The sequence below is a fragment of the Uloborus diversus genome, chromosome 8 (assembly GCF_026930045.1).
Source record: "Uloborus diversus isolate 005 chromosome 8, Udiv.v.3.1, whole genome shotgun sequence".
NCBI lineage: Eukaryota > Metazoa > Arthropoda > Arachnida > Araneae > Uloboridae > Uloborus > Uloborus diversus.
In genome coordinates this window covers 65575635-65587719 of record NC_072738.1, presented here as the reverse complement: position 1 = coordinate 65587719, position 12085 = coordinate 65575635, and the positions used below count along the sequence as shown (strand labels likewise).

The 12085-nt window shown below is 34.9% G+C and overlaps 1 protein-coding gene across 1 annotated transcript in view; it reads right to left on the bottom strand.

Annotated features, from left to right (window-relative positions):
* The window catches only part of LOC129228394 (adipolin-like), a 32949-nt gene that overhangs the window by 4475 nt on the left and 16389 nt on the right, over positions 1-12085 (bottom strand). Inside the window, exons 2-5 of the mRNA XM_054863072.1 lie at positions 9346-9457; positions 7316-7356; positions 2583-2762; positions 628-833 (exon numbers count right to left, since the gene is read on the bottom strand). Of these exons, the coding sequence (XP_054719047.1) occupies positions 628-833; positions 2583-2762; positions 7316-7356; positions 9346-9457 (539 nt within the window). The remainder of the gene's footprint in view (positions 1-627; positions 834-2582; positions 2763-7315; positions 7357-9345; positions 9458-12085) is intronic.

Sequence of the window (12085 nt, the reverse complement as noted above, 5' to 3'; positions counted from 1 at the left end):
ATATTAGCAGTTTGACCTGATAATGACTTAAAACCGAGGGTTTTGGAGAGTGTTTTAACTCCCAAACCTGTCACCTCCACCACCAGTTTGGGCAGTTGTAAAACTCTATAAAGAGAAAATAGACAAGAAAGGGAAGCCCAGTCAACCAACACTTCCTTAATACTAAATGCTCAAAAAGTGATCTTCCGTCAAAGCTCGTGTTGACTTCCGGTACGGAGGACAGCGTTACCTAGCGGCAATCCGACAAACGCGTTACTACGGCGATGGATACAAACAATTCAACTCAAACTGTTAATTTATTAATTTCAAAATTTGAATTTAGAAATTGACCAATTCTTTTCTTTGCTATATATTTTTAATACCTTCGATAGATGGCAGTAACTTCCGTACCAAAATTTACTTAACCTCGTTCCCATGATTTGGGTTCATTTTTGCTTTATGTTAAAAGCGAGAAAGGGACAGGCATTTAGTATTAAGGGGACTTTGAGTCAACACACTTATTGCTATTGCTACGGCCAAGTAAAAAAATGAAGAATTTAAATTTTTTCTTGGTACCAAGAAAAAATATCAGAATTAGTAATTTTTTCTTTGTATCCTAACACCATAGAAATCCCGAAAAATACTTACATGTTTTCTCTGCAAAGTGCTTCGATGCAGAGCAGGACTGAAAAAAGCTCCGAAGACGTGGGTGGTTGTTGTGCCTCCTCCTGTCCGGGTAGGTGGAGATGGACCCGGATGAAGAAAGTGTAGAATCCGGTTCTCTGGACCACGAAGCGACCGGATGTCGAACGGGAATCACCCATGCCACGTTCGTAACCGCCAGTGCGAGACGACTGAAGGGAAAATGAGGAAGAAAAAAAGATCGAATTAAGCTTAAAACATTGAAAAATATATTTTGTCCAGTTACGACGAATACCAATAAAACGACATATCCGTTTCAAAGAAATAAAGAGTTGAGAACTACTGAGAATAAAGTTCGGTGAATAGTCCTGAAGCATAAACGTAAACAAAATATTAACAAAAGTTACCAAACTGTTCTTCGAAATAGTCACCTCCCATAACTATGTTCCGCTCAGCTCTGCTATACATGTCCTGGAAACTTTGCAAGACGCCTTCTTTTGGGGCGGAGCCTCGTCACGTTTCCTTGGATGTCAGGAACATCGTCAAATCTCTTTCCTTTCAAAGCGAGTTTGAGTCTTGGGAATAGGAAGAAGTGTAGAGGATTGAGATCTTGCGAGTATAGTGGATGTTCAATTGGTTCCACCTCCTTTTTTTTTCAGGAACTTTAAATTGATCTTTTATTTAGTCACTTTCCTGTTCTCAGTACACAATTAACGCACTAAAAAAGCACCTTGTAAAACAAGTCTCACAGGGAACACAAACGATTCTCAACTAAAGAACGGTGGGAACAGGTGATCAACACCTGTCGCTGTGCAGGCCGCAGGTGCAACGTTTTTCATTTTGCCTGTGTTGCTCATTTCGCTCATTTAAGAACTTAACAGCGTCGTCATCCTTTTTAAATACAAGAAATATTAAGTTAATCCAGGAGTTAAATACTGTCATAAACTTCACGTTGCTACTTAAATTATTTTTATTCTTTCTTAAGAATTATAATTTTACTCTGCCTGCAAACAACAATTGTTGTCCATAAACCATCTTACCTCAGATATTGACTAATCAATATATGAAGGGTGTCAAAGAAGTGCAGAAAATTCGAATATCAATCAGTTAAGATCATTGTTTGAGATGGTCATGGTTTGAGGATCTTGCTCGATGAGTTCACTCAGGGCCTGATTACTGAATAGGAAAACCAGGCTGTAGTCTAGGCTTCCACTTTTTAGCTTTAGGGGCCCTCAAAAGGCTAAAATTGTTCGATGGCTATAATTGTAAGTTTTAACTACAATAGGGTCCCAAAAAGGCGTCTGACCATTGGTTCACGATATCTTAATCGGATCCTGTTCACACTCCAACTAAAAGTGCTGCGAGCACACGCAGTCTGACGCTCCAAAGTACGTCATATTGTTTGTTAAATCAGTATATTACACCTTATTGTACGTTGTATGCAGGAGTTGTACTTTTAATCAAAATGAAAATCAAATATTTGGCGCATTTAAAGTTTCGTTCTTGCCAAATTATAATTTAAAATTACAATTTTTGTAAACATAATTTATTTTAACTCTAGAAAATTGATTTGGATAATCCGACGCTCCGGATAAAAGGGAGCAGGATAAACGATGTTGTAAGGCTGTACTACAATATTATTATTGATTTTGAGTATTTAAGCGAATGGCTTGACAGCACATGAAACCTGGGCTGCGGAGTCGGAGGAAAAATGACCGACTCCGACTCTTTTACCCCAAAATCAGTCCGACTCCGACTCTTACTCCGCAAGCACTGGCAGAAGTTGCGGACTTTGAGGGAAACTGACCGACTCTGACTCTTGAAATTTTAAACCTTCGGCTTCCGACTCCAACTCCTTTACTCCAAAATCAGTCCGACTCCGACTCCGCAGCCTTGCATGAAGCTTTAACTAGTTTTCTGATGGATACGATAGTATATATTCTAAGTACGTGCGTACTCACCGGTACGAAGATTTCTAGTTCTGAGACAGAATTCCTAGGGACTGATTGATCATCCTTGAGCTCCCACATGAAGGTGGTGATCAGTTTGGGCACCAGGAGGTCATGTTGTTCGAAGAGGGGCCTCTGCACCACGGGACCCGTCTCGTTGCCCTCCAGGTTGGACACGCACAGCTCCGTACACTGTCAACAAAAACATAACACAGTCAATGCTAGGAGAAGTCACACCCTTCCTCCGTCCCTCTTCAAAGAGTTTTCAACGATTTCACAACACTCAAAGAGAAATAAACTCAAAGGCAAGGGGAGCTGCCTGCAGAGGGGGTGCTCAGTAGGAGATAGCCACCACTGATACGCTAGTATTACAATCCTAACTAGGACACCATACGACAGAGTAATAGCGAAATAAATTTTAAAAATAGGAATCGAAAAAGTACTGTAAAACATGTTTCTGAACTCACTTACTTGCTCTCATGTCCTCCGTAATCAAAATATGAGATCTTAAAGTTTGCCGAAGTTTTAAGAAAAGTCGCCAAATTCATCCAGTTTCGGTGAGTAATAACACATTTCATGCGCTTTGCGGAAGCATACAGGCGGAAAAAATCACGTGTACTTTCCATTTCTCGCCAAATCTTTTTAATTCGGCGCTTCTCTTAAAACTTCTGCAGACTTTAAGACCTTATATCTCGATAATAGGGACACTACGGTAAAAGTTTTTGCTTCAAAAACGTTTTTTCGTTATCACACCATACAGTGGCTGCCTGGTAGGTTTTGTGCTAAATGGTTGGAAATGGCGGTTAAAAGTTAGGAAGCTAGAGACTGACCACGCTGCCAATTAACGGCCATACTCACCAGCCAAGTCGAGCCTCCGTCAGACACCCGAACCACCGAATGAATTCTTCTTGCGAACACATTCACTAACCGCGATGAACGTCAGTCAAACACAAGAACTGCCGATCGAGTCTTTCTACAACCAATCAAAAGGCTTCAATTGTTGAACTAGTACTAATATTACTAAGTTTACATCTTATTCTCTCGGTTCCGTTGTTAATGTAACTTAGTATGTTTGACAAAAGGGGCACACATCTACTAATTCATTCAGTAAATGAAATTTATTGAAGAAAAATTTCCTTTTCTTACAACTCTTGGAAAAAAAAGAAGTTTCAAATGTAAGTAGAGGTTTACCTGTGCAAAATTGTTTTACGTCAGGACGGCTGATGCAAAACAATCTTGCACATCAGGATGGCTTTACATCAGGACGGCTGTTGTAAAACAATTGTCTCTATCAATAAAGAAAAATTGAAATTAAGAAAATTTTTGAAAGGATGATCAAATCAACAGAGTATTCTTACTTGGCGCATTAACAAGTCAAATGCTTAAATGCAATTTCACGTAATAGCGATGGGTTTTTTTAATAAGTACAAATGGTGCAGGGCAGCCTTTTGCGTTTCAATCTTGAACTAGTATATAAATATTATACACACTACTTTTTAAATAAAATTTCACTTTCTTTACATATTTTGGGAATAAGGTAATTATTTCAGATATTGCAGTTAAAAATTTTTACTCGTGGAACAGAGCATACATTAATTTCAACGCGTGATTTACTTTGCAATGTTATTTCTTAGGGTGAAAACTACAACCAGGTTACTATAATTCAGCCAAGGGTGCCCATATGCAAAATTGTGAGGGGGGGCTCAGGTATTTTCCCCATGGTTTAGCAAGATATTTTCCCCATGGAAACTGATTTTAGTGCAGATTAGCGTTATTAAAATTTGACATTTTTAATAACTTATTCATTAACGGCTGAAGAAGAAATGTTTTTACATTTTGCCCTTGAATTCAGCTTTTTGGAGGAAAACTTCTACAAAAATAAACTTCATTAAAAATCATTTAAATGTTACTTTACTACCATTTCTAAATTTTACAGTAAGAAGAATGCATGTCTTTTTTCGAATGAAAACTTTCAACAAAAGTAGAAAAAAACTATTTCTCCAAATTTGCACCTGGTTTTAGTAGTGAAATGTCGAAATATTTACTCTGCTTTTAGCTTCACCTGTCTGGTATTATTTTAACTTTGTAGTAACACATGTAGTCTATTCCAGTCAGAAAAAAAATGCCTCTGAAAGTCAAAGAATTTGATAATACAAGCAATTTTCAAAAAATGATACATATATTGTAATATCTTGTTGTGAATCAAAAATGGTTTTTGTTATTATTAAGTGATAAAGTTCTTGTTTTTAACATTTTAATTATTAATTCAGACCTACTAATAATCGGTGCAGTATTTATTTTGTTACTATTAAGCTTATTTTTATTTTAAGTATTTTTTTGCAATTAATCAAGTGCATGCGGCACAAAATGAATGGGGCAAAGTGAAACAGTTCATTTCGTTTACTCATTCAATCATTTACTACATTATTTACGTTTTCATTTATTAACGAACTTATTTACATTCCTTTATTTAATAATTCACTTATTTTTTCATGCATTCACTTGTTTTCTTATTCATTCCCTATTTTGTTCACTCATTTATTTTTCCTCACATATTAACTAATTAATTTATTTATTTCTTAGTTTATTGTTTCATTATCTTTTTATTCATTCACTAGTGGTAACCGCACGGCTTTGCCCGTAGTTGAAAATTAAAAGGTCATTCGGTTCGCCTGTATATTTACAAATCATGGAAGACGAATTTCTCGCCAATTGGCTATGTTCATTCACTCTCCCATTCCACGTCATGATAATTTCGTAATTTACTCGTCCATCTTATGATAATTTTGCTCCTGAAAATGTTCTTAAAATTGGAATAGAAAAAGAACAAAATCGAATTTTCGGAAAATCGCTTCGAGGTGCACACTATTTTAACGTAAGTGACAAGTACAAAGTCTTTAAAGTGGTATCTGAGGAGTTACACTTTTTTTCCTTAGTATTTATGCAGATACAACTTTTATACCTTAGTAAAGCAGCATATTTAATAATGTAGCAGTTTATTGTAACAGAGTACTAAAATTAGTTTATCTTTAAATAGTTGATATGGGTCGATAATAAAAACTAATAAAACTTTGCATGAATGTTCAAGTAAATATTCACCTTTTTTCTATGCTACAAACTAACTTTGTGCCAAATTTCATGAAAATCGACCGAACGGTCTAGGCGCTATGCGCGTCACAAACATCCTACAGACATCCAGACATCCCGACAGAGAGTTTTTCCGCTTTATTATTAGTAAAGATTCATTCCTTCTTATTCTCATTTGTTTTACCAAAAATATTTTTTGCAATCGAATAAAAAATATTTTATTTGAAAAATATTTTTTTTTTTTTCACTTTGCCCCATGAAAAAAAGGAGTGAAAAATGTCCACTTTTTTTTTTTTTAGGCACAGATTTACTGCCAAAAATAAAAAATAACGTTTCAACGCAAGTTTTGCCACAAAATAGATTGTTCTTTCTTTATGTACTGTGATTTTCAAACAAAATTCCAATTTGTTCATTTTGAAAAAGCAAAGCAATTTTAACCCTTTCACTTTGCCCCACATTCCCCTACTTACTCCAGAATTTACAGCTTTATTCTGCCGTACTAAGTACAGATGTGGTATCTGCACATCCCGACAAAATTAAGTTATTTTCACCGGTTGGGGGGGGGGGAGAAGGCATTAATAATTTAATTTACCTAAATCTCAAGTTTTTTGGAAATTTGTGAACGCGAAATATCAAAATAAGCTTTAGCAAAAAAGCGGCATCTGCATTTTTTGCGTAGTTTGCTAAAGCTATTTGAACGTAAGTGACAAGTACAAAGTCTTTAAAGTGGTATCTGAGGAGTTACACTTTTTTCCTTAGTATTTATGCAGATACAACTTTTATACCTTAGTAAAGCAGCATATTTAATAATGTAGCAGTTTATTGTAACAGAGTACTAAAATTAGTTTATCTTTAAATAGTTGATATGGGTCGATAATAAAAACTAATAAAACTTTGCATGAATGTTCAAGTAAATATTCAGCTTTTTTCTATTTAAATTTTTATTTAAAATGCAAATTCTTAAAAATGAATTGCATGTGAAACATTCATATCTAAATCTTTTGTGGAAAAAAAAAGCATTTCATTCTATGGTCAATTATATCTTTGTTTAAGTATCGTCTGCTGTTAAAATTACGTTCATGCTCGGTAAAAATGAATCCAGAAAATAAAACACTGTAAATGATAGCATCAACACATTCTTTGAATGTAAAAAGCAGAAAATTATTATGTTTTTTTTTTTTTTTTTTCAGTTTTAAATGTCCGAAAAAGTTAAATTTCAGAAGGCAGATTCTGTTAGATTTGTGTTAACAAAATAAAGCGACAGCTAAATCCAAATAAAGCAGATGTTTGCAATATTATTTAACGATACTCTAAGCGCTTTACTAAGCTATTTTTGTCGTATCTGTGCAGATACCTCTAAAAATGACTAGTAATAGTCACTTACGGTGAAATTAACCTAGTATATAAAAAGGTTTTGAAGAGAAAAATTGTCGTAACTTTATTAATTTCAAATAAAGACTTTTACAAAATCGCTCTTACGTTAGTTAGATAAGTTATTTATGAAACGGCTACGGCGAATTGAACATTTAATTGAGTCACAAATCAAAGACCCGTGTTGTAAAACTTAAATCATCAATTTCTCATTTTGACCTCTACTGCAGATACCACATCTGTGCTTAGCACGGCAGTATTGCCCTAGTATAAAATAATTTTCTTACCCTGGGGTCTGCGGAGATGATCAGTTTTCTTGCAGCCAGTTCTGAAAAGCAAAATCAGAATGAAACTTCGTGTTTTCTACAAACGAATGAAAAATAGGTATTTATTTGTTTGTTTGCTTAACATTAATAAACTGAGCTGGAAGAGATACCTCTAATTTGGTTGGCAGCCATTTTAATGTTGAAAACATAAATTAATTTATTAAACAGTACTGCCCATTAAAATTGCTACACCAGGAAGATACAAATAAAAAAATATTTATTGGACAGGTATTTTATTTCTGGGCGCAGCAAGTGAATTAACTTTCAAAAATAGTATAGGTCACGAGAAATTAGTACACAGAACGACTACTTCTGGCAGCAATAACAATACTTTTGCGCCTAAACATTGAATTGAGCAGGCGCTGAATGGTAAGTAAAGCTTGGCCACGGAGAGATGGCGGATGACCTTGAAGCGACAACATCATTTGTAATAGGTTATTTGTTATCATTTGGAATAGATAGGATCAGCAAGAACGCACCTCTTACTACTCGGCGCTTTCTGGCTAATTCTACCTATTATAAATGATACAACTTATGTTTCTGCTTCAAGGTGATCCGCCATCTCTTCGGGGTCAAGTTTTACACGTGCAGATACAGCTGCCCATTCAGCTTTACCGTGATGTCACCCACAGTTTTCTACTGATGAGAGATATAGGACCTAGGACGTGCTCACAAAGGCAGCAGGCTATATTATCCGTGGTGTGGTTAGGGTAGTCAGTTCGTATAATAGGAGCAACTCGATTGCATTATCCTGCTGAAACGTTGCATTTCGGTGGGCTCGAACAACGGGTAGATCTATGCCCATTGACAACAGAATTGTAACTGCCTCTTGCCACTGATCACACTTCCGCCGATGCGAACAAGATGTGACTGAGGCTTGTAGCCAATAGCACCCCATTCCATTATTTCAGGATTCAGAGATATGCTGGTATGACAACGCTTAATACACGCTTGTGTGCAGACCGAGTGTCATCGAAAATTTTAGTAGAGTTGATTTTGTGGGGATTTTAATCTCATTTTTGAGGGTCCCGTTCTGGGGGGGAGGGGGGGCTCCGTAGCATTTGCAGGATTGCGTTCCTTTATCCACACAACGCTTTTTATTTAATTAACATTTTTTTATACTTCTGAGGGTTTTTTTTCTCCCGACAACAAAGATTGCTTCTTCTCTAATTTAATGCCACCCTATCTTACTATTATTGCAACGTAGAACTTTAACCGAATAATGAGAAAAGTCCGGCCGCGGAAATGTAGCACTTGCAAATCATTTCAGAAACGAATCCATTCGTTGAAAGGGTTGAGATAGAAGAAAGAACACGTGCCATATTTACCCAGTTGAGAGACATTTTGGCGATATGAAAGCATTTTTTAAACTAGTTTTAAATAAATGCTTGTTTTGCATTTTTTTAAACAAGCACAGTAAAGAGGAAAACATTCTATCTCTGTCATATTGGATCAACAAAAAGTAATCGTCTGAAAATAAAGAACGCTTGATTTAAATTTTCTATATTCTTTAATTCTAATAATTTTTAAACAGAAATGAAAAACTGTTAAAGCAATCAAAGAATGCAGTGAAAAGTTACAGGCTGTATCGCACCTTCATGAAACTTAATGCTTCTAAAAATGAGGTGTGGCGAAGTAAAATCTCATGACAGCCACTAGACAGTGCCGAGCGTTCAACTCGGCTGTTTCCCTTCCCAGAAAATTCTCAAAATGTACATAGTTGAATTATCAAGTTATATAAGTATCAAAATATACATAATGACTTTTTTAAATGATATGAACAATATCTTAAGACTTTTCTCTTTTTTCCCTCCTTCTCCGGCATTCATTTTATTAAAGTGGTGTGCGCACAATTAGTTATCTTGTAGCCTTTTATCTGCATTAAGTGAGAGAGCGCGTTTGAGTATTCCAATTTTATGTTTATTTCACAAGACAAACGTCTCAGAAATGTACCGAAGAAAATATTCAATGGTTGTTACGCCCTTGCTTACCACTAATCATAGTCCTGAATTCCTCAAACATTTCTTCTTTGCTGACGTTAGCTCCTTTAGGTCCTCGTGGGCCGGCGGGTCCTCTAGGTCCCGGAGGTCCGATGGCTCCTCCCTGTGAGAGATAGGAACATAAAACGGCTTCTCGAATTGTGAATACCCGAGGAAATTACCTGGGAAATCCTGAGGAATTTGACAAATAATCTATTGAATCAAATTTCGCCAGGAATCAAGAAATTTGTGCATTATTATTAAATTTGTGCTTGTCTGCGAACATTGAAATTTTTACCAATCGCGTGAAAGACTTAGAGTTGCTTTTAAAAATTACAAAAATTATCATGATTTCAGGTCTATGTAACTGAGAAATTCCGAACAAATTCCATAATACCTAGAAAAATTCGTTCTTTCGATTGAAACCATTAATTTAAATGAATGAGTTTGGCTTCCCTGCCAAAATTGCAATTCACTAACAAGAATGCTAATTCGTTTTTTAATACAAAATCTCCCCCCTCTCTCTCCCATATATATATATATATATATATATATATATATATATATATATATATATATATATATATATATATATATATATATATATATATATATATATATATATATATATATAACAAAAAAAAACGAAATTGGTTCATCCGTTCAGGAGCTACAATCCTACATTAATCAAAGATTTTTAAAAATGTACAGAAATAAGAAATCTCGTAAAATAAAGTTTACAATATTCAAAGAGTCTTATTACATAAACAACTTTACAAGGATGATAGAAATTTTGTAAAATTAACAACTTTACGGGAATAAGAGATCCTGTAAAATAATCAACTTCAAAAGAAACAAAAAGACTTTGTAAAATGAACAACTTTACAGGACGCAAAGATGCCTCGCAAAATAAACAACTTTATAAGACTCGGGGTCTTGAAAATAAACAACTCTGCAACCTTCAAAAAGACCTTGTAAAATGAACAACTTTACAGAATAGTTAGATTTGAGGACCGCTCGGAATCTAATGCTAATAACTGAAATAGCATTCTTCGTATTTGCAATTTTGGCACTGGACGCCCTTTCTCGAAAATAAGACGTAACAGTTCATTGAGTCTTTTGAGATACTAAGTGGTTTAGTTTTGCTTACTGCGAAAAATGTCCCTGTTCTGAGTTGCCTCATGGATTTCCGCTTTTTTCCGCTCCTCCCGTTCTTTTCGCTCCCTCAGATTATTCAGCCGTTGGAAATCATTCCACGACTGTCTCGCTAGCACAGGATTGACTCTCAGCTGAAAGAAAGAAATATTACATTAAAACAATTGTTTTGAAAGGGAGGCAAGAACTTTCTAATATCATATAAAATTGAGAAATTTTATTCTTTTAGAGGAGCTGGTAGGGGAACGTGGGGCAAAGTGAAATGGCGAAATATTTGCTCCGCTTTTCACGCCACCTATCTAGTAATATTTTATCTATGTAGTAACACATATAGTCTATTCCAGTCGAGAAAAATTATTTCTGAAAATCAAAGAATATGATAGCACAAGCAATTTTCAGAACTGGATTCTCAAATTGTAATATTTTGTTCTAAGTCAAAAATTATTTTCGTTATTATTAAATGATAAAGTTCTTGTTATTAACGTTTTAAATGCTAATTGAAACCTACTAATATACGGTGCAGTATTTATTTGTTTAATATTAAGCTTACTTGTATTTCAAATGCTTTGTACAGTTAATCAAGTGCATGCGAGACAAAGTAGATGGGGCAAAGTGAAATAGTCCATTTCATTTACATATTCAATCTTTTATTAAATCATTTACGTATTATTCAATAAATTACCGCCCATTAGCCAGGGCTAAAGCAGAAATACATGAAATACACCGCCAGCTCAGTCATTTCCAGCCGAGGACTGCAGTTTCGTGCTTATTAGCACTCATCAGCCCGGCATAGGAAAGTGACTGAGCTGGAGATGGAAAACCTCATAAGGAAGCCAAGAGTGCGAAACAAACTGGTAGCTAATATAGAATTAGCAGACCAGACGAGTGACCGAAGCAATGGTTCGGTTCAACTCGAAGATTGAACGCGAGGCAAGGTATATTCAGTAATGAGGTTTTCCATCTCCAGCTCAGTCACTTTCCTATGCCGGGCTGATGAGTGCTAATAAGCACGAAACTGCAGTCCTCGGCTGGAAATGACTGAGCTGGCGGTGTATTTCATGTATTTACGTATTAGTTAATTATTTGTTCCATTTAAATTCTTTCACTTAAAAATTCCCTTATTTATTCAATTATTTTCTTATTCATTCACTATTTTCTTCATTCATTTAATTTGTTGAAATCATCATTTGTTTGTATGACATCATCATGTCATATATTAACTTATTTATATATTTATGTATTCGCTTTTTGTTTCATTTTATTTTCCTTTATTCTTTCATTCTTTTATTTACTCATTTATTCGATCAAAAATATCTTTAACAATCTAATAGAAAATACTTCAGAAGAAAAATAATTTATTCTTCACTTTGCCCCATGAAAAAAAGAAGGGAAAAATTTAAATATTTAAATTTACGGTCAAAAATAAAAATAATGTTTCAATGCAAATATATATTGTCCTTCTTTATGTATTAATTTTAATTTCCAATTTGTTCAATTTGAAAAAAGTAAGTAATCTCAACTAATAACTATTTCACTTCACCCCACATTCCCCTACATTGAAATTTTCACCACATTTTATTTAAATGTCTATAATTAT